This window comes from Suricata suricatta, chromosome 8, assembly GCF_006229205.1.
Source record: "Suricata suricatta isolate VVHF042 chromosome 8, meerkat_22Aug2017_6uvM2_HiC, whole genome shotgun sequence".
Classification (NCBI taxonomy): Eukaryota; Metazoa; Chordata; class Mammalia; order Carnivora; family Herpestidae; genus Suricata; species Suricata suricatta.
In genome coordinates this window covers 121,172,370-121,197,032 of record NC_043707.1, presented here as the reverse complement: position 1 = coordinate 121,197,032, position 24,663 = coordinate 121,172,370, and the positions used below count along the sequence as shown (strand labels likewise).

Genomic DNA, 24,663 nt, shown 5'->3' with positions numbered 1-24,663 from the left:
TATGGAGAGAGCCCAAATGTCCATTGACAGATGATGGATAAAGTAGATGTGTCATATATATATATATATATATATATATATATATATATACACACACACACACACACACACACAGATACACAGTGGAGTATTACTCAGCAATCAAAAAGAATGAAATCTTTTTTTTTTTTATTGCTTTTTATTTTTTTATTTTTGAGAGACAGAGAGAGACAGCTGGAGCAGGGGAGGGTCAGAGAGAGGGAGACACAGAATCCGAAACAGGCTCCAGGCTCTGAGCTAGCTGTCAGCACAGAGCCCGACACGGGGCTCGAACCCACAAACCGTGAGATCTGACCTGAGCCAAAGCCGGATGCTTAACTGACTGAGCCACCCAGGCGCCCCAAAAAGAATGAAATCTTGCCATTTGCAACTGAGGGTATTATGCTAAGAGAAATTAGTCAGTCAGAGAAAGACAAATATCATATGACTTCACTCATATGAGGACTTTAAGATACAAAACAGATGAACATAAGGAAAGCAAAAATAATATAAAAACAGGGAGGTGGACAAAATATAAGAGACTCAAATACAGAGAACAAACAGACGGTTGCTGGAGGGGTTGTGGGGGGGGCTGGGCTAAACAGTAAGGGCTATTAAGGATCTACTTCTGAAATCATTGTTGCAACATATGCTGACTAACTTGGATATAAATTAAAAATAAATGATTAAAATCTTAAAAAAGAAAAAGAAAAGAAACAGAGAGAAGAGAAAATAGAATACAAATCACCAGAGACTAGAGGTAGGAGGAATGGGGAGTTATTGTGTAATGGGTTTGGAGTTTCTGTTTAGAATGATGAAAAAGTTCTAGAAATGACCATGGTGATGGCTGCACAACACTGAATGTACTTAACACCCCTGAATTGTACCCCTAAAACTTGTTAAATGGTTAATTAGATGTTATGTATATTTTACCACAATACAAAAGTGGGAACAAAAAAAGTTTATAGGTGCTCAGTGTTATTTTTATAAAGATGTAACAATATTCATGTTAAAATTATAATTGTGAATAATCAGAAACTAGTTTGTCCTATAATAAAGCAATTATTAAACTTTTTTTTTTTTAATTTTGAAAGACAGTACAAGCAGGAAGGAGGGGCAGCAGGAGAGAGAAAAAGAATCCCAAACAGGCTCCGCACTCAGTGCGGGGCCAGACGAGGGGCTTGATCCCACGATCCTGAGATCATAAACTGAGCCAAAATCAAGAGTTAGACCCTCAACTAACTGAGCCACCCAGGCACCCCAGTAAAGGAATGCTTTAAATAGTTAACCATAGAGAAACTGTAGAGACTTTAAAAACTGTATACACAAGGGCACCTAGATGGCTCCATAGGTTAAGCACCCAACCTCGGCTCAGGCCATAATCTGACGGTGAGTTTGAGTCCTGAACTGGGCTGTCTGCTGTCAGCACAGAACCTACTCAAGATCCTGTCCCCTTCTCTCTGCCCCCCCCCCCGCAAAATAAATAAACTTTTAAAAAAACAAAAAAAATGTATATATATTTTGTACAATAATATAGCATTTATTTTACTTATTTAAATCTAAGTTAACATACAGTGTAATAATGATTTCAAGAGTAGAATTTAGTGACTCATCACTTACATATAATACGCAGTGCTCACCCTAAGTGCCCTCCCTAATGCCCAACACCCATTTAGACCATCCTCCCATCCCTCCAACAACCCTGTTTGTTTTCCATACTGGAGTCTCTAATGGTTTGCCTCCTCTCTGTTTTTATCTTTTTTTGCTTCTCTTCCCCTACGTTCAGCTATTTTGTTTCTTAAATTACACACATGAGAAAATTCAGATATTTGTCTTTCTCTGATGGACTTACTTCACTTAGCATAATATACTCTAGTTCCATCCACACTGTTGCACATTACAGCATTTAAAATAGCATGAAGTACATTATCCTCCTTGTTTCAAAACAGAACTCTTAAAACCATTCGAGTATAAACAATTAAGACTAGCTATTTCTCTTAGGTGGGATTATACCAGATTCTTCTTCTTCTTTTTTTTTTTTTTGGATACAGAGAGGGATGGAGCATGAAAAGGGGAGGGGCAGAGAGAGAAGGAGACACACAACCGGAAGCAGGCTCCAGGCTCTGAGCTAGCTGTCAGCACAGAACCCTGTGCGGGACTCGAACCCACGAATGTGAGATCCGACCTGAGCCAAAGTCAGAGGCCTAACCAACTGAGCCACCCAGGCGCCCTAGATTTTTCTTGCTTTTGTTATATTCCAAATCTTTATTAAGAAATATGATTTACTTTCATATTTAGGAAAAGTTTAAAATTATAAACCAAAGGAAACCCAAAAAGTATATTTGCTTGTCTATAACCTTGTGATCATTTTTTGGTTGTTGGGTATTTGATATATATTTTTTAAGTTTATTTATTTTTGAGAGAGAGAGAGAGAGCAGGAGAGGGGCAGCAATAGAGGGAGACAGAAAGTACCAAGCAAGCCAACATAGGGCTCGAACTGAGGAACCATGAGATCGTAACCTGAACCAAAACCAAGTGAGTCAGACGCTTAACCAAGTAAGCCACCCAGGCACCCCAGGTTTTCGATATTTTTTTACTGCCATAAAACAGAAAAGTTGTAACAAGCAAACTAAATCAAAGGTCCTAAATTTATCAAGGCTAGCTAGCCCTTCACATGTGAAAATAAAGCCCTGTATGTTAGGGTTGGTAAAAGATGGAGAATATTGACAAGACAAAGACCATCTCCTTAACATGCTGCCTTCTCGCACTTTCCTCAAAATAAAATCACCCAATCTCAGTTCCAACTGTGAGGCCAAGGTGTACGTTCTGATGGAAGCCCGCCTCCAGGGATGCAAACCTCCCCATCACAAGGCCGCAGCAGCATCTAAGAGCTCACCTCAAATGGGTTCAAATTGAAGTAGGAAGAACCAGGACGGGTCAATCTTTCAATCTGATTTTTGGATGTTAGAACTGAATCTCTCTTCTCTATTTGTTTGACCTAAAATGAAGAGAGATAAAAACTTCATTAGTAAAGTTTAATAATAAACTCTGAATTGTCACTTTAACGAGCTACTGACATGCTGAGCAAACATTTGTCTACATCCGAATGTTTGAAGGATAATTATAACCGCTATCATTTACTGAATTCTAACAATGTAAAAACTTCACACATATTTATTCCTCTCAACCATCCCATACAGTAGGACAACTTTTTAAGAAAAATACAATTACACTGAAATACACTATATACTAAAAACAGCATTAAAAAAGTATATGGAAGGGGCAAGTAAGTCTGTCTACCTATAACTCGAACAGAGAAAAATCCCTGACCCAAAACAATAAAGAGAACAGGCCCTAGAGAGTGCCAGGAAAACATCCTTGGTGCCACTGTCAGAATTGAAATGCTAGCTGAAACGAATCATGTTATGTTTATATGTTATATGCCATCTTTATTCCTATGGCCAATAGGAGTTTGGGAATAATTTCGGTAACTTATAAAAAGCCATTCCTTCTCAGCCTCTTCACTTTCTTTTAAATGGCATGCCACTCCCCAACCCATACTCTATTCTACCTTCTTTCCTAGACTTATTTTTCTCCATGCCACTATCACTACCTGACCCTATATTTTACATGTTTATTTCTTATCCTTCTCTATAGAATGCAAGCTCCATGAAGACAGGATTTTTCTACTGTTCCTACCACACCTCCAGCACCTCAACTACGTTTGCACATGCCAGGTGCTCAGTCAACACTGGATGAACCTAAGGGTCCTCCTTCATGTACTTTCCCTCATTCAATAAAGAATCCGGAATTGCTTTTATTTCCTTTTTATTTTTCACTAAAAGATGGTAAGTGAAACAATTTCCAGTGTAACTGATGAGTAGTCATTAGAGGTCAATAAACTTTGGTTTATCATATCAACATTTTCAAGAGAAATCAGGCCTTTCAAAAGGACAAACTGTGCTGAGTTTTTAAACTTAATACTTCGGAGAATCTACTATGTAACAAGCACTGTTACAAATACCAAAGATAAAAAATTATTTGTGACATGGCGCTGTACTCTGAGCAGCTCACAGCCTAGAGAGGAGCAACTCCATTCCTCAAATCCACGGCAGCTCAAAGAGGTCCATCTTCAGCTTTAACTCTTAGAAAGATGCTTTTGTTTTATATGTTATGCCACCTTTTCTTACACCTTAACTCCTTTAACATTCATAAAAAATTTAGTATTAACGCTGGCTTTACAAGGGTAAAAAGCTAAGATCTGCAAAACCAATGCCTTGAAAGAATTAAAGCACAGTCCAACTATCTGCCTTGCAAAAATCCAATCCAAGGTTCTCTGACTCCAAATGGCACGCTTTTGTTTCATTTATTCATTCATTAATTCAACAAATATTTACCAAGCAATTACTACGTTGTAGGTGCTAGAAATGAGACAGTGAGGCTCAGACCAAACTGACCCCCAATCCTAACATGATACCAAGCTGTTATCTGCTGTAAGACCCAGAACAAATTATTTCACCTCCCTAAACCTCCTGTTTGTCATCTGTAAAACAAAGATCATGCCTCCCTGGCATGATGCATAGTGCCTGGCGTCCGCGAATAGCAGAAATAACCACTAATACAACTCATTACAGAGAACTAAAGGTAGACAGTGCTTCCGTTTAGGATAAAAATGAGGCCCAGGACACTTAAGTCGCCCCCAAGAAGGCCAAGCTCTGCCAGCCCCTGGCAGCCTCGGACTACACGGACTTGGGGACCTCTGCACGCGCCCGAGTACTTCGTTGGCCACAATCTTCGTCTACCCGCAGACGTCGGACCCTGGCCACTTTTTCGATGCCCAAGGGATACCCCCAGTAGCTACCATACAGAGATGCGCACACCCCCAGCCCCCTGCCTGCCCGAAGGCCAGATAGGAGGAACCGCCCAACGGCTCAGGCCTGGAAGACCACTGCCTTTGCCCGCTGGGAAAGTAGGACCGCGTGGGGTCTCCCCGGTGCCACTACTCCTCACTCGGTGTTCACCTCACTGTAGAAGGTCATAAATGCTTCCTCCGTGCTCCCTCCGCCAGCCGAAGCCCCGCTCTCTCCAGGAGCCGCCATTTCCCCGGCCCAGCAACCACGTGACTGTCCTGCGCAGGCGCAGCCTCCGGTGATTCTTACAGGACCGCCTCTCTAGCTCCGCCCCCTTCCTTGTGACTCTTTAAGGGTTCCCTGCCCAGCCAGAAACCTCTAACCTAAACAGACTCTTTAATTGAAGATACACATAACTTACAAATTGAACAGTTCAGTGCTTCTTCGTACACTCGCAGTGTTGTGCAACCACCAACTTCCATGTAGTCTCAAAACACTTTCATCACCCCAGAAGGATGCCTAGCACCTATCAACCAGTTCCTCCCATTCCCTTTTCTATCCAACCCTTACAACAACCAGTCTGCGTTCTAACTCTACGGATTTACCTATTCTGGACATCTCATATAAATGCAATCATACAACGTGTGACCTTTTGTGTCTGCCTTCTTCACGTAGCATAATGTTCCCAAGGTTCATCTAAGGTGTAGCGTGAATCATTATTTCAGTACATTTTATGGCTGAATGATATTCTGCTGTGTAAATACACCACAATTTATTTTCATTCATCAAGTGATAAACATTTGGATTGTTTCCATATTCTAACTATACTGGAATTGTGCTGCTATGAATGTGTGTATACATATATTCAAATACCAGTTTTCAGTTTTGGGAGGTGAGGGTACATACCTAGAAGTGAAATTGCTGAGACTCATGGTAACTCTGTATTTAACTTTTTGAGCAACTGCCAAGCTATTTCTCCCAGTAGCTGAACCTACCAGCAATGTACAAGCATTAGTTTCTCCACATCCTCACCAACGTTTGTTACTATCCTTTTTTTTTTTTAATTACAGCTGTCATAGTATCTAGACTATCCTTTGCACAAACTCAGTAAGACCCTCCACTGGATGTTCAGCCTAGGAAATAATCAAGAAACAACAGTATCTGAGGGGCACCTGGGTGGCTCAGTCGGTTAAGCATCCGACTTCAGCTCAGGTCATGATCTCCCGTTCGTGGGTTCCAGCCCCACATCCAGCTCTGTGCTGACAGCTCAGAGCTTGGAATCTGCTTCGGATTCTATGACTCCCTCTCTCTTTGACCCTCCCCGCTCATGCTCTCTCTCTGTCTCAAAAATAAATAAAACATTAAAAAATATTTTTAAAAAAACAACAACAGTATCTGAGAACTAGAAACAGTCTCTGAAACTAGAATGGCACGAAATATCATCTAGAAACACAGCAAACTATTACCACTATATAGTGGCCTTGTAAGTGATTATTGTTTCTATCCTTCTGCTTTTGTGTTTTTCTAAGTTTTCTGTCATGAACACTTGAAAATGTGCCCTGCAGGTGTTTTCCCTCATTTAAGTCATACAAATTAGGCCTACTATTTCTCCAACCAAAAGATGATTGATAAAAACAGTTCCACAACTTCATTAGACAACAATGAAGGTATTCTTATAATTACAAATAAGATAATCTCCTCTAAAGGAGAAGAAAAAAAACAACAACAACACTGAACCCAGAGAGAGAAAAGGGCTTAGGAAAAAAGGCTATAAACTACTATGGTCTTGTTCACACTTGTTAACTGGCTTTAGGAAGGTCAAGGCAAAGCCTTCCCTAGACTTCTACTTATGGTCTTTTCCACTTCATTACTTCACATTACCAATAATCCAGTTATCAAGCCTATTTGATTGCATGTTAATGCATTTTACAAATATTAATTCAGTGCCTACTTGATCGCGGCCCCGATAACTTTAAATGGTGAAAAGTAGAAAGACAGAAAGAGAAAGAACCAAAATAGAGATTTAATAAAATGACAAATGAGGTCGAGAAAGGTTTCTGAATGACATTCAAGCTGCAACTTGGGTGAAATGTCAAGACACCAAAAGAACACTGGCACCTCTTAAAAGACTACAACATATACATATACATATACATATACATATACATATACATATACATATACATAATACATATACATATACATATACATATACAAAAATTTTCCTCCCAATCCTAAATCGGAGCATCCTGGACATAGTCCCCCAACCCCTACTTTAGCCATCTTTTTGATGCTGGTAGTCCAGGAAAGGGAAGGCTTCCTTTGAGTGTTTAATAACTTCAGGATTGGAATCGCGGGACGGGGTGGATGCCACACCTCAGTTTGATGGATTCAAAACCCCAAAATTCGACTTGGAACTGAGTTTCTCCTCCATTATTATTCTCGTCCTTTGGCCCCAAAGCCCTTGCCAGGGATTGGCTAAGAGTATGCCCGCCTCTCGCTCAGGGTTCGCTGCGAACTTCAGGAACCCCTCCTCCTCCGCCTCGTAAATCGCTACTCCGGGGAAAGTCCCGCCTCTCCATGGAAAAGATTGGCTGCCTGGCTCCCAGCGTCGTTAGCGCCTGCGGAGAGTCAGCACCGCCCGCGCGCTGGAGAGGTGCAGTTCTGACAACAATGGCTGTCACGGCGTTGGCTGCGCGGCTGCGGCTAGGCGTGTGGGGCGTTAGGGCCATGCAAGCCCGAGGCTTCAGCTCCGAACGGGTACGCTGTCAGCAGTATCCGCTGTCTCATCCCTGAGCGCAGATCGCATCCCCTCTTCGCATCTTTACCGATGTTCTCGTCTCTCTCCGCAGTCAGAGGACTCCAAGGCGGGCTCAATCCGGGAAGCCGGTGGGGCCTTCGGAAAGAGAGAACAAGCTGAAGAGGAACGATACTTCCGGTGAGGCCCATGGAACCCTGAATCCAGTCCGAGATCTCCCAGGGCCTTCGGATCCTTCTTAAACTTCCAATTGCCCTACCCTTCCGTCCCTGGTGCCCTGGGGGCGCCCATCCCCCAATAGAACGCGCGGGGCCTGGAATCACTTACCCCTAGCACTTAAGGTCACGACTGTCGCCACCTGTAGGACAATCCCAGTGCCCTGTCAAATAGTCCAGAGGCCCTTTGGGGGACCCTACGCTATTTCCACCCGCGGGTCTCCAAAAATCTCAAACCGTGACTCAACTCTTTCTGAATCATTTTGTTTTTTTTTTTTAATGTCTTTATTTTATTTTGAGAGAGAGACAGAGAGTGAGCAGGGGAGGGGCAGGGAGGGAAGGAGACACAGAATCTGAAGCAGGCTCCAGGCTCTGAGCTGTCAGCAGAGCCCGACTAGGGGCTTGAACCCACGTACTGTGAGATCATGACCTGAGCCAAAGTAGGACTTTTAACCAACTGAGCCACCCAGACCCCTGAATCATTTTACAATACCCACCCAGGGAGTTCTCCCCAGGTCTTGTGTAATAGCTTCCAGACTCTCCCAAGAGTGTCTAGATCCCACTACCCAATACTTGCAGACCTTCTGAGCCTGATTCCCTTGCCCCTTACCCACCCGTAACCCCTCTAAGCTCACTTTTCTTCTCCTCCACATGGATGAACTCCCTGACTCTTAAGACCCTCAGCCATGTCTAGACCCTCACCCGTCTCCAGTTCTGCCAGAGCGAGTGGGTCACAGGAGCTGGTGGCAGCTGCTTCTGGTTGGAATCCTCCCTGACTTCTTGGAGACTTTTGCCCTGCCCAGCCCAGCCCAGCCCCGCGTCTGGGCTAGATAGATTCTCTCCTGCATATGAGTAGACAACAGGCAACTCTTTCCCACGCCTTAGTTATCCTTTTCTAACTTCTGTCCATAGTGGGGAGCAGCTTGGAACTAATCTTCTGTTTGTCCTGTGGTCTGTCTTTTCACTTCTGCCCTTCCTGCTGACTCTTAAGAATTATCACCGTGAGGGCACCTGGGTAGCACTGTCGATTAAGCATCAGACTCTTGTTTTTGGCTCAGGTCATGAACGCCCCAGTTTGTGGGTTCCAGCATGGCATCCAGCTGCGCACTGACAGCTCAGAGCCTGCTTGGGATCCTCCCTCTATCTATCTATCTCAAAATAAACTTAAAACAGAATTATCACCATGGTACCAGAGAGCCAAGGCAAAGCCCTTAGGGACCATCTAATTACACCTCAACATTTTCCAGTTAAGGAAAACCAAGGCCCAAATGTAGCTGAACCAACATTTGAATGTCCCTTCTTGAGACATAAATTGAACTGCCACATACTTTTTTTTCTTTTCCTTTCATTTTGGCCTTTACAGTGAGCCATTCATTTCCCTATGCAAAGAAAGCCGTAGGTAAATTGAGATAGGACATGAATATTTGTCCTTTAACAATACCCCTTTGTCCATCCTTCCCTCCTTTTGCTCTTCCCCCCACCCCCAAAAAAAGAGATTCTGGTCTCTGGGTGGTCCCTGTCATAAGGTATTGAGGACTTAATGTCACACCCTTTCTGGAGTTTTCTAAAGAGAAATTTGGAAGGAATAACTCCTAAATGATGGAATTTCAGGCACTAACACTGGGATAATGGAATCATTTGGTCATCTCCTAAAGATGGATCTATCTCAAGATGGAGTATTCTTTCACTGGTGGGGCTTTAGTGGGTAGAAGAGGGTGACCAGCCAGACTCCCGTGGGATCGGGACTGCTGCTCTTGGCCTTAGGTATCTCAGGTTATGCTCAGAGATCTCTGTGGGGTGAAGGATTGGGATTAAACTTGGAGCCACTGTGTCCTTGTAGAGCGCGCACTAGAGAACAACTAGCAGCCTTGAAGAAACACCATGAAGATGAGATCACTCATCATATAAAGGAGATTGAGCGTCTGCAGAAAGAAATCGAGCGGCATAAGAAGAAGATCAAAAATCTCAAACATGATGATGATGATTAAATGCACACAGTTCCCATAGAATGGCTACACATGTTGCCCACTTCTAGGTAAACATAGTCCTGGTTTTGTTAAATATCTGTGTGCTGCCAACAGATTACAATAAATTATCCTCAGTGAACTGTGTCAAATGCCTTCTTCCACTGTCTGGAAAGGGGTAGCGGGGCACACTACTGGGCCGCTAAAATGAATCAGACAGGGTACCTGCAATAGGGAGCTCAGAGACAGAGCACAGCGTGATAAGTGCTATGCAGTTTGGGGGGCAGGGGGCTGTGACAAGGAAATTCCCTTTTTCTTTCTGGTACTAGTCAGAGGTGCTCAGAGAAAGCCTGAAAAATAAACCCTAATCCAAGACCTGAGCTTAAGAGCAGCTTGGAAAACAGGAATGATAGGATACAACGCAAGGCACCATCAGTCCCTTTGGCATTTATAAAATGATTGGAGAGGGCACCTGGCTGGCTCAGTCAGTAGAACATGCTACTCTTGATCTCAGGGTCCTAAGTTCAACCGCTATGTTGGGTGTAGCGCTTACTAAAAATGAAAATTAGAGGGCACCTGAGTGGATCAGTCGGTTAAGCATCTGACTTCAGCTCAGGTCATGAGCTCACGGTTTCCTGAGCTCAAGCCTCGCATCAGGTTGAGTATGAGCCGTATTTCAGGTGAGTCCTGCTTCTCTCCCTCGCTCCCTTCCCCTCTCTCTGCCCCCTCACTTGCGCCCTCTCTCTCAAAAAAAAAAAAGAACTCTTCATATGAGCTACTTATCTTTTGTTCAGTATTACGGAGTTGAGGTTTCCAAGTTTGTTAATAGAGAATCAGAATTATTTTTTAGGTTATATTTTGCTTTGCTGAGTGAGCTTCTGATTCAAATTTGACTGTAAGACTTGTTTAAATTATACAAACTAGTGGTGTGACTCCTCTAGGCCAAAAAAAAAAAAAAAGCTTTGGGGCCAGTATCAAGACCTTTTCAATTTGCCAATTTAATAGAGCATTTGCTCCAGAATTGTGATGAGTCCTTTGTTTCAAGACTCTATTATGAAAAAGGCTTTAGAGCCATTGAAAGATATAAATTTGGACCAGTCATTGGCCCTGCCCTTGAAGAAAAGACACTAGATGTCTGTTTCCAAAACGCACATCCATGCTACTGCTGGTGGAAAGTTAGTAGACACTCCTGAGATGTGAATGCTGAGGTTCAAGTGGCCAGCAATAAAATTACCTCAAAACTGCAGAGCAGAGAGGGGCACGTGGGTGGCTCAGTCAACTGGGCGTCCTACTTCAGCTCAGGTCATGATCTCGCAGTTTGTGAGTTCGAGGCCCGTGCCCAGTTCTGTGCTGACAGCTCAGAGCCTGGAGCCTCCTTCAGATTCTGTGTGTCTCTCTCTCTGCACCTCGCCTGCTCACACTCTGTCTCAAAAATAAACAAACATAAAAAAAAATTTTTTTAAAGATGCAGTGCAGCAAATGATCGTAAGTCACATTCCATTTTTTTAAACAATAAATTAGGAAAATTGAGGAACAAGTAGCATCTTCCATTTTGCACTTTGCTTACAAAATCCTCTAAGTTCATAGATGATAGTGTTTTTGTGACTTTTAACCAACTGTCTTATTAGGAGTGATGTTCCTGGGTGTACCATCTGCTTTTGACATTTACTTATTTATTTTTGAGAGAGTGAGTTGGGGAGGAACAGAGAGACAGGGAGACAGACTCCCAAGCAGTCTCTGCACCGTCAGCTCAGCCTGACATGGGGCTTGAACCCATGAACCATGAGATGATGACCTGAACTAAAATTAAGTCAGATGTTTAACCAACTGAGCCACCCAGGTGCTTAGTTGGTTAAACACCTGACTCTATTTTATTTTTTTTTATTTTTATTTTTAATTAAAGTCACTCTAATGATTGGATAAAACAAGCAAAAAGTTGAAACTTTGAAGTGAGGATGGAAAGTAAGCTTGAATTCTTAGAAAGATAAAATGAATAATTTTTGGAGCAGCTTAATTTAACTGCCTGAGGGGTGCCTGGGGGGCTCAGTTGGTTAAGCGGCCGGCTTCTGCTCAGGTCATGATCTCACGATTCGTGGGTTCGAGCCCCGCATTAGGCTGTGGGCTGACAGCTCAGATTCTGTGTCTCCTTCTCTGACCCTCCCCTGCTCATACTCCGTTTCTCTCTCAAAAATAAGTAAACATTTTTTTTAAATTAAATATACCTTCCTTAAAATCGTAAAATTTATGTGACATGAACCAGTAACTACAGACACATAGCACAGGTCATAAGATTCCCCAGAACCAGCCCAGAGGTTTCTTAGAATTTAGAAAATCCTACAGCAGGGGTTCTTAAAGTGCCTGCAGGCCAATATCCGCATCACCTGGGAACCTTGTAAGAAATGCAAGTTCTCAGGCCCCCGTCTTCACAGACCTGCTAAAGCTGAGGGTAGGACCCAGAAATCTGTTCAACAAGCTTCCCAAGTGATTCTAATGTCCACTGAAGTTTGAGGGCCACGGAACAAGTGGCTTCTCATGACATTGGCTGGCATTCTGGGCATAGGACATTTTTTATAAAGGCAGATTACTAAATATACCTACATATATTGAATATAGTTCTTCATAGGAATACTGTTTCAGGATAAAAATAAAGATGTTAAGACTATTCTTGCACAAAACATGTTAACATTGTAGAGCATAGCATTCCCTGAAATAAAATCACTGTTGTTTACAAGTAACAGAAACCTGACACAGGCTGGCTTAACGAGGCTAAAAAAGAGTGATTTTTTTTTTTCTTTAAAGAACAGGAGCTATTGTCTCAGAATCCCAACCAACCTTAAACAAAACTCAGGAAAGGCAGGGACCAGAGAAACTACAGGAGCAGATCGTGGAAGTGGCTTCCTCACTGTCTGTCAGAATCACAGGCGTGCCTTTTTTTCTTTTTGAGATTTCTATGGAATTTTGCACAATGAAGTTCTTTAACAATAGCACAACCGTTTATATTTATTTTTTAAAGATGTTTCTTTTCTTTTTTCTTTTACATATTTATTTATTTTTGAGATATAGAGTGAGACAGAGCGTGAGCAAGGAGGGGCAGAGAGGAGACACAGAATGTGAAGCAGTCTCCAGGATCTGAGCTGTCAGCGCAGAGCCCAACACGGGGCTCAAACACATGAACCACGAGATCATGACCTGACCTCAAGTTGGCCACTTAGCCAGCTGAGCCCCCCAGGCACCCCAATGATCTCACAGTTTGAGTTCAAGCTTCACATCAGGCACCGTGCTGTCAGTGCAGAGCCTGCTTGGGATTCTCTGTCTCCTCTCACTGCCCCTCTCCTGCTTGCATTCATGCACATGCTCTCTCCCTCTCTCAAAATAAGTAAATGAACTTAAAAAAATAAAATATAAAAAAAAAAGAGTACCTAATACTGGCATTTTTTAAAATTTGTTTTCTGTTTTTTATTTATTTTTGAGAGAGACAGCACGAGCAGGGGAGGGTCAGAGAGAGTGGAAGACACAGACTCGGAAGCAGGCTCCAGGCTCTGAGCTAGCTGTCAGCACAGAGCCTGACGCGGGGCTTGAACCCACGAACCATGAGATCATGACCTGAGCCGAAGCCGGACACTTAACCAACTAAACCACCCAGGTGCCCCAATACTGGCATTCTTAATATCTCTATTGCCAGATCATACCATAGACTATCAGTGCTATCTTTACTACCAGAAATAGAGCCATTAGGGTCTTTAAGTTTAGTAAGAGTAGAAGAGCCAATTCCAGAACCCCCAGAATCAATTCTGAAACTCATCCTTAAATTTCTCTTCTTTGGGGCACCTGGGTGGCTCAGTAGGTTAAGCATCCAACTTCAGCTCAGGTCATGATCTCACCGCTGGTGAGTTCAAGTCGCATGTCAGGCTCTGGGCTGACAGCTCAGAGCCTGGAGTCTGCTTCAGATTCTGCATCTCCCTCTCTCTCTCTGCCTCTCGCCCACTCATGTTCTGTCTCTCTCTCAAAAATGAGTAAGTATTAAAAAAATTTTTCTGTTCTTCTAGAACCATTATCAGTACCAAAATCTGTATTAGTCAGGGATCTCCAGAGAAAAAGAACCAATAGGATGAATTATGGATACTGACAAGCCCCAGTGTCTGCAATCAGCAAGCTGGAGACCCAATATGGTATAGTTCCGGTCCCAAGTCCAAAGGCAGGAAAAACTGGTATTCCAGTTCAAGGTAGCTAGGCAGGAGGAAATCCCCTCTTATTTGTGGGAAGATCAACCATTTTGTTTTATTTGAGCCCTCATCCAATTGTTGAGGGCCCATCCATACTAGCAGTAGTATGCTTTACTAGTAGACTACTTTACTAGTCTACCTATTCAAAATTAATCTTATTCAGAAACACCTTCTCAAACACATCCAGAATAACGTTTCACCAAATGTCCAGCCACCCAGACAAGTTGAAACCTAAAATTAACCATCACACCTCCCTTGCTAAGCTATAATTGCCTGTGTGGCCTACATGTAGTGGTCTGCTTGGTTAGTGACTTTTCCAAACTATCTTTGCAAGAACTGCATTCCTTGTCGTGTGTGGTCCCTGACATCTCTATTCCATTTTTCCAGCAATCAGCCAGTGACCTAACAAAGATTGCTTTTTTTAAATGTTTATTTATTTTTTTAGAGGAGGAGAAGGGACAGAGAGAGAGGGAGACAGAGAATCTGAAGCAGGCTCTGTGCTGACAGCAGAGAGCCTGATGTGGGGCTCGAACTCATGAACCATGAGATCATGACTTAAGCGGAAGTCAGTGCTTAATTGACTAAGCCATACAGGTGCCCCACGATTTCTTTTTTTAATGTTTATTTACTTTGAGAGGAGGGAGAGGCATCGAGAGGGGGAGAGAGAATTCCAAGCAGGCTCTGTGCTGTCAATGCAGAGTCCAATGTGGGGCTCAATCCCACTAACTGTGAGAACATGACCTGAGCCAAAATCAAGAGTTGGACACTTAATCAACTGAGCCACCCCGGTGCCCCAAAGATTTCTTTAAACACTGAAATTTAACAGCCTCTTTCTTTGTTAAGCAGTCCCCTGATTGCTGTACAAGACTTGTTAGATTCCAGCATTCCAAAAAAGTTTATTCTGACCATCTTTGCCAGCTTGGTGTCTGTTTCAGTGTACAGAACATTTCCTCTAGTTCCTATCTCTACTATTTTTCATGTTGGGATGCTTTTTAAAAGTGGACAAGTCTGGGGTATCTGGGTGGCTCAGTCGTTTAGGTGTCCTACTTGATTTTGGCTCAGGTGGTGAACTCATGGTTCATGAACTCAAACCCCCCATCAAGCTCTGTGCTAAGAGTGTGGAGGAGCCTGCTTGGGGCTCTGTCTGTCTGTCTGTCTCTCTCTCTCTCTCTCTCTCTCTCTCTTTCTCTCTCTCCCTCTCTCTGTCTCTCCCTGGCTCATGCTTACTCACTCTTTCTCCTTCTCTCTCTCTCTCAAAATAAATAGGTAAACTTTTTTTAAAAATGGAAAAATTCTAACTTCTACCCTGGACATCATGAATTAGAATATTCAGGAAAGGTGCAGTAATTTTCATACTAAAAAAATGTTTATTTATTTTGAGAGAGAGCAAGCACATGAGCAAGGGAGGGGCAGAGAGAGAGGGGAAGAGAGAATCCCAAACAGGCTCTGTGCAGTCAGGGCTCAAACTCATGAAATGTGAGATCATGACCTGAACCAAAACCAAGAGTCAGATACTTAATGAACTGAGCCACCCAGGTGCCCCTGTAATCTGCATTTTAACACAGCTATTGATCTGGGCTATGATTCAGATCTAACAAGAGTCTACTTTGCAAATTTCCAATTCTTGGAAAACACTCAGACCCAGCTTGAGTCAGACAATCCATTTAGTCTAAAGGGCTAAGACCAGGAGAACACAATTATGGCCCACTGTTGTGCCTATGGGAGAGTTTCCATAGGTGGAATTGTAAGCCAAGTAGACATCTCAAGAGTTGTCTGCTGTGGTCATTAACTAAAGGCCCTGATGAAATCTATTTTGAATGTTTCTTTTTTTTTTTTTTTAATGTTTCTTTATCAACCTAATCACTATCCTTTTAGGCCTAGTGTATCTTCCTCCATCTTCCTAAATGGACTGAGGTCAGAAGATTCTGGCATTGCCATCAGTTTTCTTTTTTCATTTTTAATGTTTATTTTAAGAAAGAGACAGAGCATGAGCGGGGAGGGTCAGAAAAAAGGGGAACACACAGAATCCGAACCAGGCTCCAGGCTCTGAGCTGTCAGCACAGAGCCCAATGCTGGGCTTAAACTCATGGAACCACAAGATCATGACCTGAGCCAAAGTCAGATGCTTAACCAACTGAGATACCCAGGCCCCCTCTTTTTTTCTTTTTGAGAGAAAGACAGCACAAGCAAGGGAGGAGGCAGAGGTAGAGAAACAGCGAGAAAGAGAGAATCTCAAGCAAGTTCCACCCTCAGGGTGGAGCTCAACACAGGGTGCAATCCCACAACCTTGGGTTCATGACCTGAGCCAAAATCAAGAGATGGATGTTCAACCGACTGAGCCACCCATGTGCCCAGACATCAATTTTCTGATGTTGGAAATGTTCCTCTAGTTGATGCCTCCGAGTTTTTCATTCCATTCTCATCTTGGCCCAAAAAACAAAAGTTATTTAGGTCTTGGGAGAAAGATGCAATGAATTGAAAATCACCAGGTCTGTGAAACAGTAAGATTCTTCTAGGAGTATATAATTTATTTATTCATTCATTAATGTATTAAAACAAATTATTTACTCAGTGCCTATTATGTTCCAGGCACTGTGTGCTAGGTGCCAGAATACAACAGAAAAGGTCCACTTGCATGGAGTTACATAATGTAAGAAAGGCAAAAGTTAAGTTCATATGTTAAGTGGAAGAAAAATAAAGCAGGGTAAAGGGATATAAGATGGCTGAAATTTAATTATTTTATATAGTGTGATCAGATAAGGTTGTCACCTTATTGAGTGACCTGATAAGAGATAGGACTAAAGAAGAATATAAAAATAGGGGCACCTGGCTGACTTAGTTGGTAGAGCCTGCAACTTAAAAAAAAATTTTTTTAATGTTTATTTATTATCAAGAGACAGAGACAGAGCATGAGCAAGGGAGGAGCAGAGAGAGGAAGACACAGAATTCAAAGCAGGCTCCAGGCTCTGAGCCATCAGCACAGAGCCCAATCAGGGCTTGAATCCACGAACCATGAGATCATGACCTGAGCCGAAGTCAGATGCTTAACTGACTGAGCCACTCAGGCGCCCCAAGCCTGCAACTTTTGATCTCTCAATGAGTTCAAGCCCCACACTGGGCATAAAGATTACTTAAAAAAATAAATAGGGGTGCCTGGGTGGCTCAGTTGGTTGAGCATCTGACTTTGGCTCAGGTCATGATCTCACAGTTCACGGGTTCAAGCCCCACATTGGGCTCTCTGCTGTCAGCAAGGATCCTGTGCCAAATCATCTGTCTCCCTTGCTTTCTGCTCCCTCCCCACTCATTCTATCAAAAAAAACATTAAAAAGTTTAAAAAATAAATAATATAATTTATGAAAAAATAACAAGCTATGAAGATACAGAGCAAAACTGAAGTCTAATAGCAAAGGCAAAGGCTTTGAGACAATAGTGGCTTTTTAAAAAAATGTTTTTATTTTAAAAATGCTTATTTATTTTTGGGAGAGAGAGACAGAGCATAAACAAGGGAGGGAGATACAGAATCTGAAGCAGGCTCCAGGCACTGAGCCATCAGCACAGAGCCTGATTTGGGGCTCAAACCCACAAAATGTGAGATCATGACCTGAGCCGAAGTCAGAAGCTTAACCAACTGAGCCACCCAGGCGCCCTGAGACAATAGTGGCTTAACATGGTCAAAGCAAAGAAGCCAGCATAGCTGGAGGAGAATAAATGAGGGGAGTGAAAAACTAGTGATATTGCACATCTCGTAGCAAAATTTCCACCTCTGAACACTCCATTTGTTTTTATTGTTGTTGTTATGTAACATTCCATTTGGTTTTATGAAAATGGGCTCACTTTGGCCTGGTCTTATTAAAAAAAACCAAACACCTAAAGCTAATGCGCAAAGAACCAAATGAGGTAGTTAAAAGAGCCTCGATAGTAAGATGAGAAGCCCTGGCTCTAATTCCCACTCTGCCGCTACCTTACACTTTGACCTTGAGCAAGGGTGTGTTTGAGCAAGAGTGAACAAGAAAAGAAGCGAGTAAAGGTGAAAGGGAAGGCACAGAATCATCATAGCACTTTGAATACCATGTTAAGGAATCCTGACCCTGTCCAGAGGTTTCAAAGGCAGGTTCCTGCAGAGGGTAGACTCGTAATGTAAATGAGCCCAGTGGTCTATGTGTTATTATTATGGTAACTGAGAACTGGAGGAGATAAGCCCAGGGACTTAGACCTGCTGATAGTGCCAGGAATGCAGGCTCAGTGTTAACATATCTTACTTGTTTTCTAAGATAATTCACAAATTGGGAGACTTCACATAAAATCTCCTAATTTTTGTTTTAAATTTTCAAAATTATTTTTAAATCTCCTAATTTTAACTTTTTAAATGTTTATTTATTTTGAGAGACAGAGAGCGCACCCATGCGTGCATGAGTTGGGGAGAGGAAGACAGACAGGAAAAAGAATACCAAGTAGGCTCGACTCTGTCAGGGCAGAGACTGATGCAGGGCTTGAACTCACAAACCATGAGATCATGACCTGAGCCGAAATTAAGAGTCAGATGCTTAACCAACTGAGCCACCCAGCTACATCTCTCCTCTTTAAGGAATTTTCTTTTTAGTTAGAAACATAATACATCTTGTCATTATATAAAAAAAAAATAAAGAGCTGTATAAAGAATCTTACAAATTCTCTATTTCCCTTCCATCCCGAGGTAACTGGAGGCTAACAGTTTGTTGCAAACTGTCCAGACAGTTGTTTCCTCTGTGTAATCATATAGATATCTAGGAGATTATTCTATAAATATCACTTGCAACTTGTTTTGTTTTAACATTAAAACGTGCACACCTTTTCATTTCACACAGAGCTGCCTCCTTCTGTTTCTTTGCAATATGTTCCATTGTGTGGGTGAACCTGTTTCTTTCTTTAAACAATCCCCTTTGATGGGCATTTTGAGTGCTTCCAGTTTGACGCTTTTACAACAAGAAAACCAACAGGAAGAATACCAGCTTAGGGCAGAAAGCCTGAAAAACATTAAAAAAACAGGTATTTACCTTTGTACTTTTCCATATTTTCTAAATTTCCTTCAATAACATATGTCATTTATAACTTGAACGGGAAACACCTAAACTAAAACCAAATGTTCATTAAAAAGAAGAAAAGGAAAAGAGAAGAAAGAAATGTAAAGCTAACAGAACAGTCCCCGCCCCCTTCCGCGAAGGCGGGGCCAGGCGGAGGGAGGGGCGGGCAGGCAGAGCCTGCACCAATCAGAGCTCGGTTGACAGGCAGAGTCTGAAGATTTGAAGATACTCCCCGCCCCACAAACCGCCTCTGGGCTCAGTTTCCTTAACCAGCATGGAAACCGCCTGAGCCGAAGCAGCGTAGAGCTGCGGGCTGGTATTGGCTGCCCTATAACCGCGCCCATCATCCTGCTCATTGGCTGCCGCGGTTTACGGAAGAGGAGCCTGTTGCTGAGTGAGAAGTGCTGTAGCTTTTTCTAGGGTGAGACGTTAGGACTGTAACCGATTTGGGTGCCTTTGGGTCAAAAAAGCAATCATACTAACCACCATTTATTCACTTCCTGCCAAGTGCCAGGCTCTGTGCTCCAAACTATTAAATGTTAATGGTTAAACTACCTTTCTTGAACACCCGCTATCTGCTAGTCACCTAGTCAGATATGTTAAAATAAGAACAGTAACAATAAAGGTAACAATTACAGTTGGTTTAGCGCTTGGTCTGCATCAAGCCTTATTAAGGAGTTTGTATGCATTAGCTCGTTCCCACAACAGCCCCTCTGGAAGTAAACTTAATTGCCCCATTTTACACAGCAGGAAACCGAGTTTCAGAGAAGTGAAGTGACTTGCCAAAGTTCACACAGCTGGAAAGGGTTAGAACTGAAAACTTTAACTCCCGGTATCCTGATTTCAAGTCCAACTTATTTTGGGGAGGGAATGGGTACAGAAGTCTTTCAGTAGGAAGAGATGGGACGGGATGGGTGCTAGGGCTGGAAACATTACTCCAAGCACAGGCCTTAGGGTGGAGAGAGGAAATGAGTAAGAGAGCAGCAGAGAAAAGCCAGTTTTTTCCTGCAAAATGTGAGGCTCCCAGGGCAGCCACTGTAGGGCAAGTGACCCTACAGTGGGGGCCTGGACTAAGGTTCTAGTCTCTGCTCGGTGACCAACTTTCTGGGGGCTCTCAGGCTTCCTGTCTATAAATGAAAGAGTAAGCCAAAACAACGGGAAGTACGTTCAGGTTAGGAGGTCTTTGGAAGTATAGTAGGAGTATAGTCTATAGTAGCACCAGAGGAATCCTCAACAACCACACAATCTTTATTTAGCTGTTGGTGACATGGGACCGGACAATCCTGTAAACTCAAAATGGTTTGGGGATGGCCCTCAATCCACCCTTCCCTGCCGCCCTGCATCCCCCATCCCCCGTCCTTTCTGAACTGTAGCAGAGTCTTGCCTGTAGGGGGCGCTGAGGGCTCGCTCAGCCGACGAAACCAAACTGAAATTCTTAATTATCCAAAAGAACCTCGCTGGTCAGTTTTTGTATTTTGTTTACTAAGAGGGATGAGGCCTTTGAAATCTGGAGTATACAATGGGCGAAACTGAGTGATACACCTTGCCCAAATCCCTTTACAGCGGCTCTGAAGGTTTAGAGCTCATTTCAGTTCCTTTGTTTTACAGATAAGGAAACAAATTCTACAAGCTAATATATATATCAGTTTGGGTCACATGGCCAAAAGTTAGCACCTAGGTGCCTGACTCCTGGGTAGTGGTCTTAGGAGACAGTTGGCTTTGTTTCTCAAGAGTCTGTGGTTGTCCTACCCCTAAAACACAACTCCAGCAGACAACTTCCATTTTGCTGTAAGGCTTTGACAGCTCAAGATCTGTGAGCCAGAAGGTTCTTCCCGGGCATCTCCCACAAAGCCTGCTTAATAAGTAATTAAATGGACGAATGTTTGAATGAGCCTTGGAGGGTGGGTCTGCTTTTGGTGTTATCAATCCAGGTGGAGTTAGGTTTCTTCCCTAAAACCTCCCCCAACGCAGGAATTGTATTCTGAGCTGGAGGCTGGGAGGGTGTGTGTGTGAAAATAATAAAAAGAGCACAGAAAAGTACCTCTAGGGTGATAAATCACAGCCCCAGGTATGGTCAGGGTACAAGATAATTATAGCAGAGTGAATCCAGATTTCAGGATTAGAAAATTAATTCAGGAAAAACGAATACAGAAGAGAATCCCATTAAGGTTAAAATCTGTGACAGGGTCTGAAGGTAAAGAAACCTCAAAAACATTTCAAATCTAATCTAGATGTATCTTCAGGGCTGGAATGTGATTGAAGAATAAAAAAAAAAGCTTTGGCCAATCAGTGGCCTCAACATAGCTGATGCAAGAGTCCAGTGAGTATGGCAACAGGAGGTGGAGATCTTTACTGAACCAAAAATACAAGGTGTGGGGGAGGGGAGGAATAAGCCCAGCCCAGGTCACCAGGCCTTGCCCTACTGGGCAAGAAGCTTCACTGCTGGATTTTTCAGAGCCCAGGACAGTGCTTGGTACACACTAGATGGTCAATACATATTTACTAAATAAAAGAGAGCGGGAAGAAGTGGGAGCCCTGATGAGCAGGTTTGATCTGAGTGGAGCCAGTTCAGCGATTCATCTTTTCACTGGTTTCTTTTGCTCCGGTTTCAACTGCCCAGGCCACCTTCACATGACAACCGGGCTTTTCATGGGGACTGTCCTATAAAGAGGACTGTGCTGGCCCACCAATTATAGGCCACTTGACAATTATATTCATCACTCCCAATGAATATATTATGTATAACTCTACTTTATGCATTACTTTCTTGTGCCACAGGGCTTCTTACCATTCAGGTCCTTCTCTTATCCATGGTGTAGGTAGTTTCTGCTTTGGAGTCATTCCTACCTGGGTTTGAAATCCTTACTAACACATTACTAAGCTGTCTTGGCCAACAAACCTCTTGAACCTCAGTTTCCTCATCTGCCAAATGAGTGCATAATCCATCTCTCACCAGCGGTAGTCAGAATTACATGAAATAATAGATGTAATCTGGACTCTTGTTTGAGCTCAGTAAATGGTAGTAGCTGTGCCTCTTCTGCGCTTTTTTTCCTTGGGGATTGGGTCACAAAAGCTCATCAAATTGAGAATATTTGTATCCTTTGCTTTTTCTTTTCACAAGATCAATAACTTTGCAAGTGAAGCCTTGGGAATAGTTTTAGTCATTTCCTTGAAGATTCTAAGGGATTATTCTACAGAGGAGAATAATTCATAAATATTCATTCAAAAATATTTGCTGAGGCCCCTCTACATGTTAGTGGGGGATACAAAGGCAACTAGACACTGCCTCAAAGGAGCTCTTCGACAGCCTGGTGCCGTCAAAAGAAGATATCATATGAGGGGCTCCTGGGTGGCTCAGTGGATTGAGCGTCTGACTTTGGTTCAGGTCATGATCTTACAGTCTGTGGGTTCGAGCCCCGTGTCAGGCTCTATGCTGACAGCTCAGAGCCTGGAGCCTGCTTTGGATTCTGTGTCTCTTTCTCTCTCTGCCCCTCCTTCACTTGTTCTCTGTCTCTCAAGAATAAATAAATGTAAAAAAAAATACTGTATGACCTTGATATAAAATTTTACCTTTCTGAGCTCAAGTTTTCTCACTCTGCAAAAGTGATCAATCACACATTCCATTGTTAGCTGAAAGAAATGGGTAAGACATGCAAAGATGATAACAAGGCTGCATCACATTTGAAGATCGGTGGTATAAAGAGGTAGAAACAATGTGTTGAGGAGTGAAGAGTGGAAGAGATTATTTTCAGCTGAGCTGAAAAAGCAACCCTCCCCCCCCCCCATAGGAAGTGGCATTTTTGAAGGCTTCATTCAGGCCACAAACACGCATTAAAGCATTGCATGCTGGGTAGGATTTCAGTGGGCAGAGATTTGTAGAGAGAACTACTGGAAGAAAGGTTTGAAGGCCAAACAAGAAACATGGATGTGGCAGGTGATAAGACAGGAAAGGCAGAATGAGAAAGATCTTGGCAGATAGTGTCAATCTAGAGGTTTGACCTTTATTCTCAGTTGATGACATACCAGTAACATTTTTGTATCTAAACACAGTAACTACAGAGTAGACTTTAAAAATGAAACCTGAGGGGCACCTGGATGCCTCAGTTGGTTGAGTACAGGACTCTTGATTTGGGTCAAGTCATGATCTCATAGATCAAGCCCTGTGTGGGGCTCAGCAAGCTGAAAATGAAGCCTGCTTAGGATTCTTTCTCTCCCCCTCTCAGTCTCTCTCTCTCAATAAATAAATAAATAAATATTTAAAAAATGAAACTGAATCTGACATACGGGAATTTACAGGGGAATTCAATTCAAAGAAAGATTCAGTCACTAAGGGCATACTATTGGCAGGACAGATGGCACAAGGCAGAGACAAAGATTTCAAGACATGGACCCCTCCCTCAAGGAGCTTATAATCAAGAGGGTCAGATAAGACATGCACACAGTGATGCCTGGGTGGTTCAGTCCTTAAGCCTATGTCTCTAGATTTCGGCTCAGGTCATGATCTCAGGATTCATGAGTTGGGGCCCCACATGGGGCTCTTCGCTGACAGCATGGACCCTGCTTGGGATTCTCCGTCTTCCTTTATCTCTGCCTGTCCCCATCTCTCTCTGTCTCAAAAATAAGTAAATAAACATTAATAAAAAGACATGTACACAGAAAATTACAATACAAGGTAGGGTGGGGTAGAGCCCCAGTCCTACTGCCTCCTTGGTTGCTCAGCAGAGGGTGAAATTCATTTCCTTCTTCCAAGAGGCTGGAGGCAGGAGACCAATTTAGAGTGCTATCCTTAGAGTGGTAAGCTGACTCTCAGAAAGTATCAGAGGGGACCTTGGAGGTCATAGAGCCCACCCTCATTCCTGCTCTTGCCAGGATTCTCTATCCAGAATAAACAATGACTTTAAGATGGAAACATAAAATGGAGTTCTAAAGAAAAACTGTCAAGGAAGAGGCTGAGAAGGAACAGGAGATGAATTCACCTTTGAGGTGCTGAAGTGCTGGTAGAAGTAACTTATTCCCAAATGGAGCATCGAAGGCCAGGAAATGGATGAGATCAGAGTGTCTGGAGAGAGGAGGGATAAAAACAGAAACCGGGGAACACCCACGTTACAGGGGGTGGGAGGAGAAAGAGGAGTCAGAGAAGGAGTGGCCAGAGAGAGATGTGAGAAAAGACCCAGTAGAACACCTTGTCTCAAAGTTTTTAAAAGGGAGTGGTCGGAATGGAAGACAGGACTGGAGGCCCCAAGAAAGCAGAAGAGAGGAAACTGAATCAATAGGGATTGAGGTTAGACATGAGGTTGCCAAGGACCTTTCAATGAATGAAGACTTTTCCGGGGACCCCGCAAATACGATGCATTCCCCGTGCCTGGTACATTTTAAGATGGAGCTCTCCCGGAGGCCAGGGGGACAGGGCTGTTTTAATCTCCAAAGATCTGGGGTTTGGCTCTGTAATTAGCACCACTTCTCCTAACCGTAACCAGTCCCTGCAGGAACTGAAAAACTAAGGAACGTACTCGGGAGGGACTTCACACCCGTCTCTCCGGCCCAGCCCGGTGAAATCCCGTTTCATCACGCAGCT

The 24,663-nt window shown here is 43.0% G+C and overlaps 2 protein-coding genes across 2 annotated transcripts in view; one reads left to right on the top strand and one right to left on the bottom strand.

The window, feature by feature from the left end:
* Nucleotides 1-5,146, bottom strand: part of DNAJC8 (DnaJ heat shock protein family (Hsp40) member C8) — a 25,341-nt gene extending 20,195 nt beyond the window's left edge. The window contains exons 1-2 of the mRNA XM_029950003.1: nucleotides 5,040-5,146; nucleotides 2,915-3,016 (exon numbers count right to left, since the gene is read on the bottom strand). Coding sequence (XP_029805863.1) covers nucleotides 2,915-3,016; nucleotides 5,040-5,117 — 180 coding nt within the window. The 5' untranslated portion in view covers nucleotides 5,118-5,146. The remainder of the gene's footprint in view (nucleotides 1-2,914; nucleotides 3,017-5,039) is intronic.
* A 2,347-nt stretch (nucleotides 5,147-7,493) lies between these two features.
* ATP5IF1 (ATP synthase inhibitory factor subunit 1) lies at nucleotides 7,494-9,952 on the top strand. The gene is made up of 3 exons (XM_029947762.1): nucleotides 7,494-7,628; nucleotides 7,721-7,806; nucleotides 9,682-9,952. The coding sequence occupies exons 1-3, from the start codon at nucleotides 7,542-7,544 to the stop codon at nucleotides 9,827-9,829; spliced, it is 321 nt and encodes a 106-aa protein (XP_029803622.1). The 5' UTR covers nucleotides 7,494-7,541; the 3' UTR covers nucleotides 9,830-9,952.
* The last annotated feature ends 14,711 nt before the right edge of the window (nucleotides 9,953-24,663 follow it).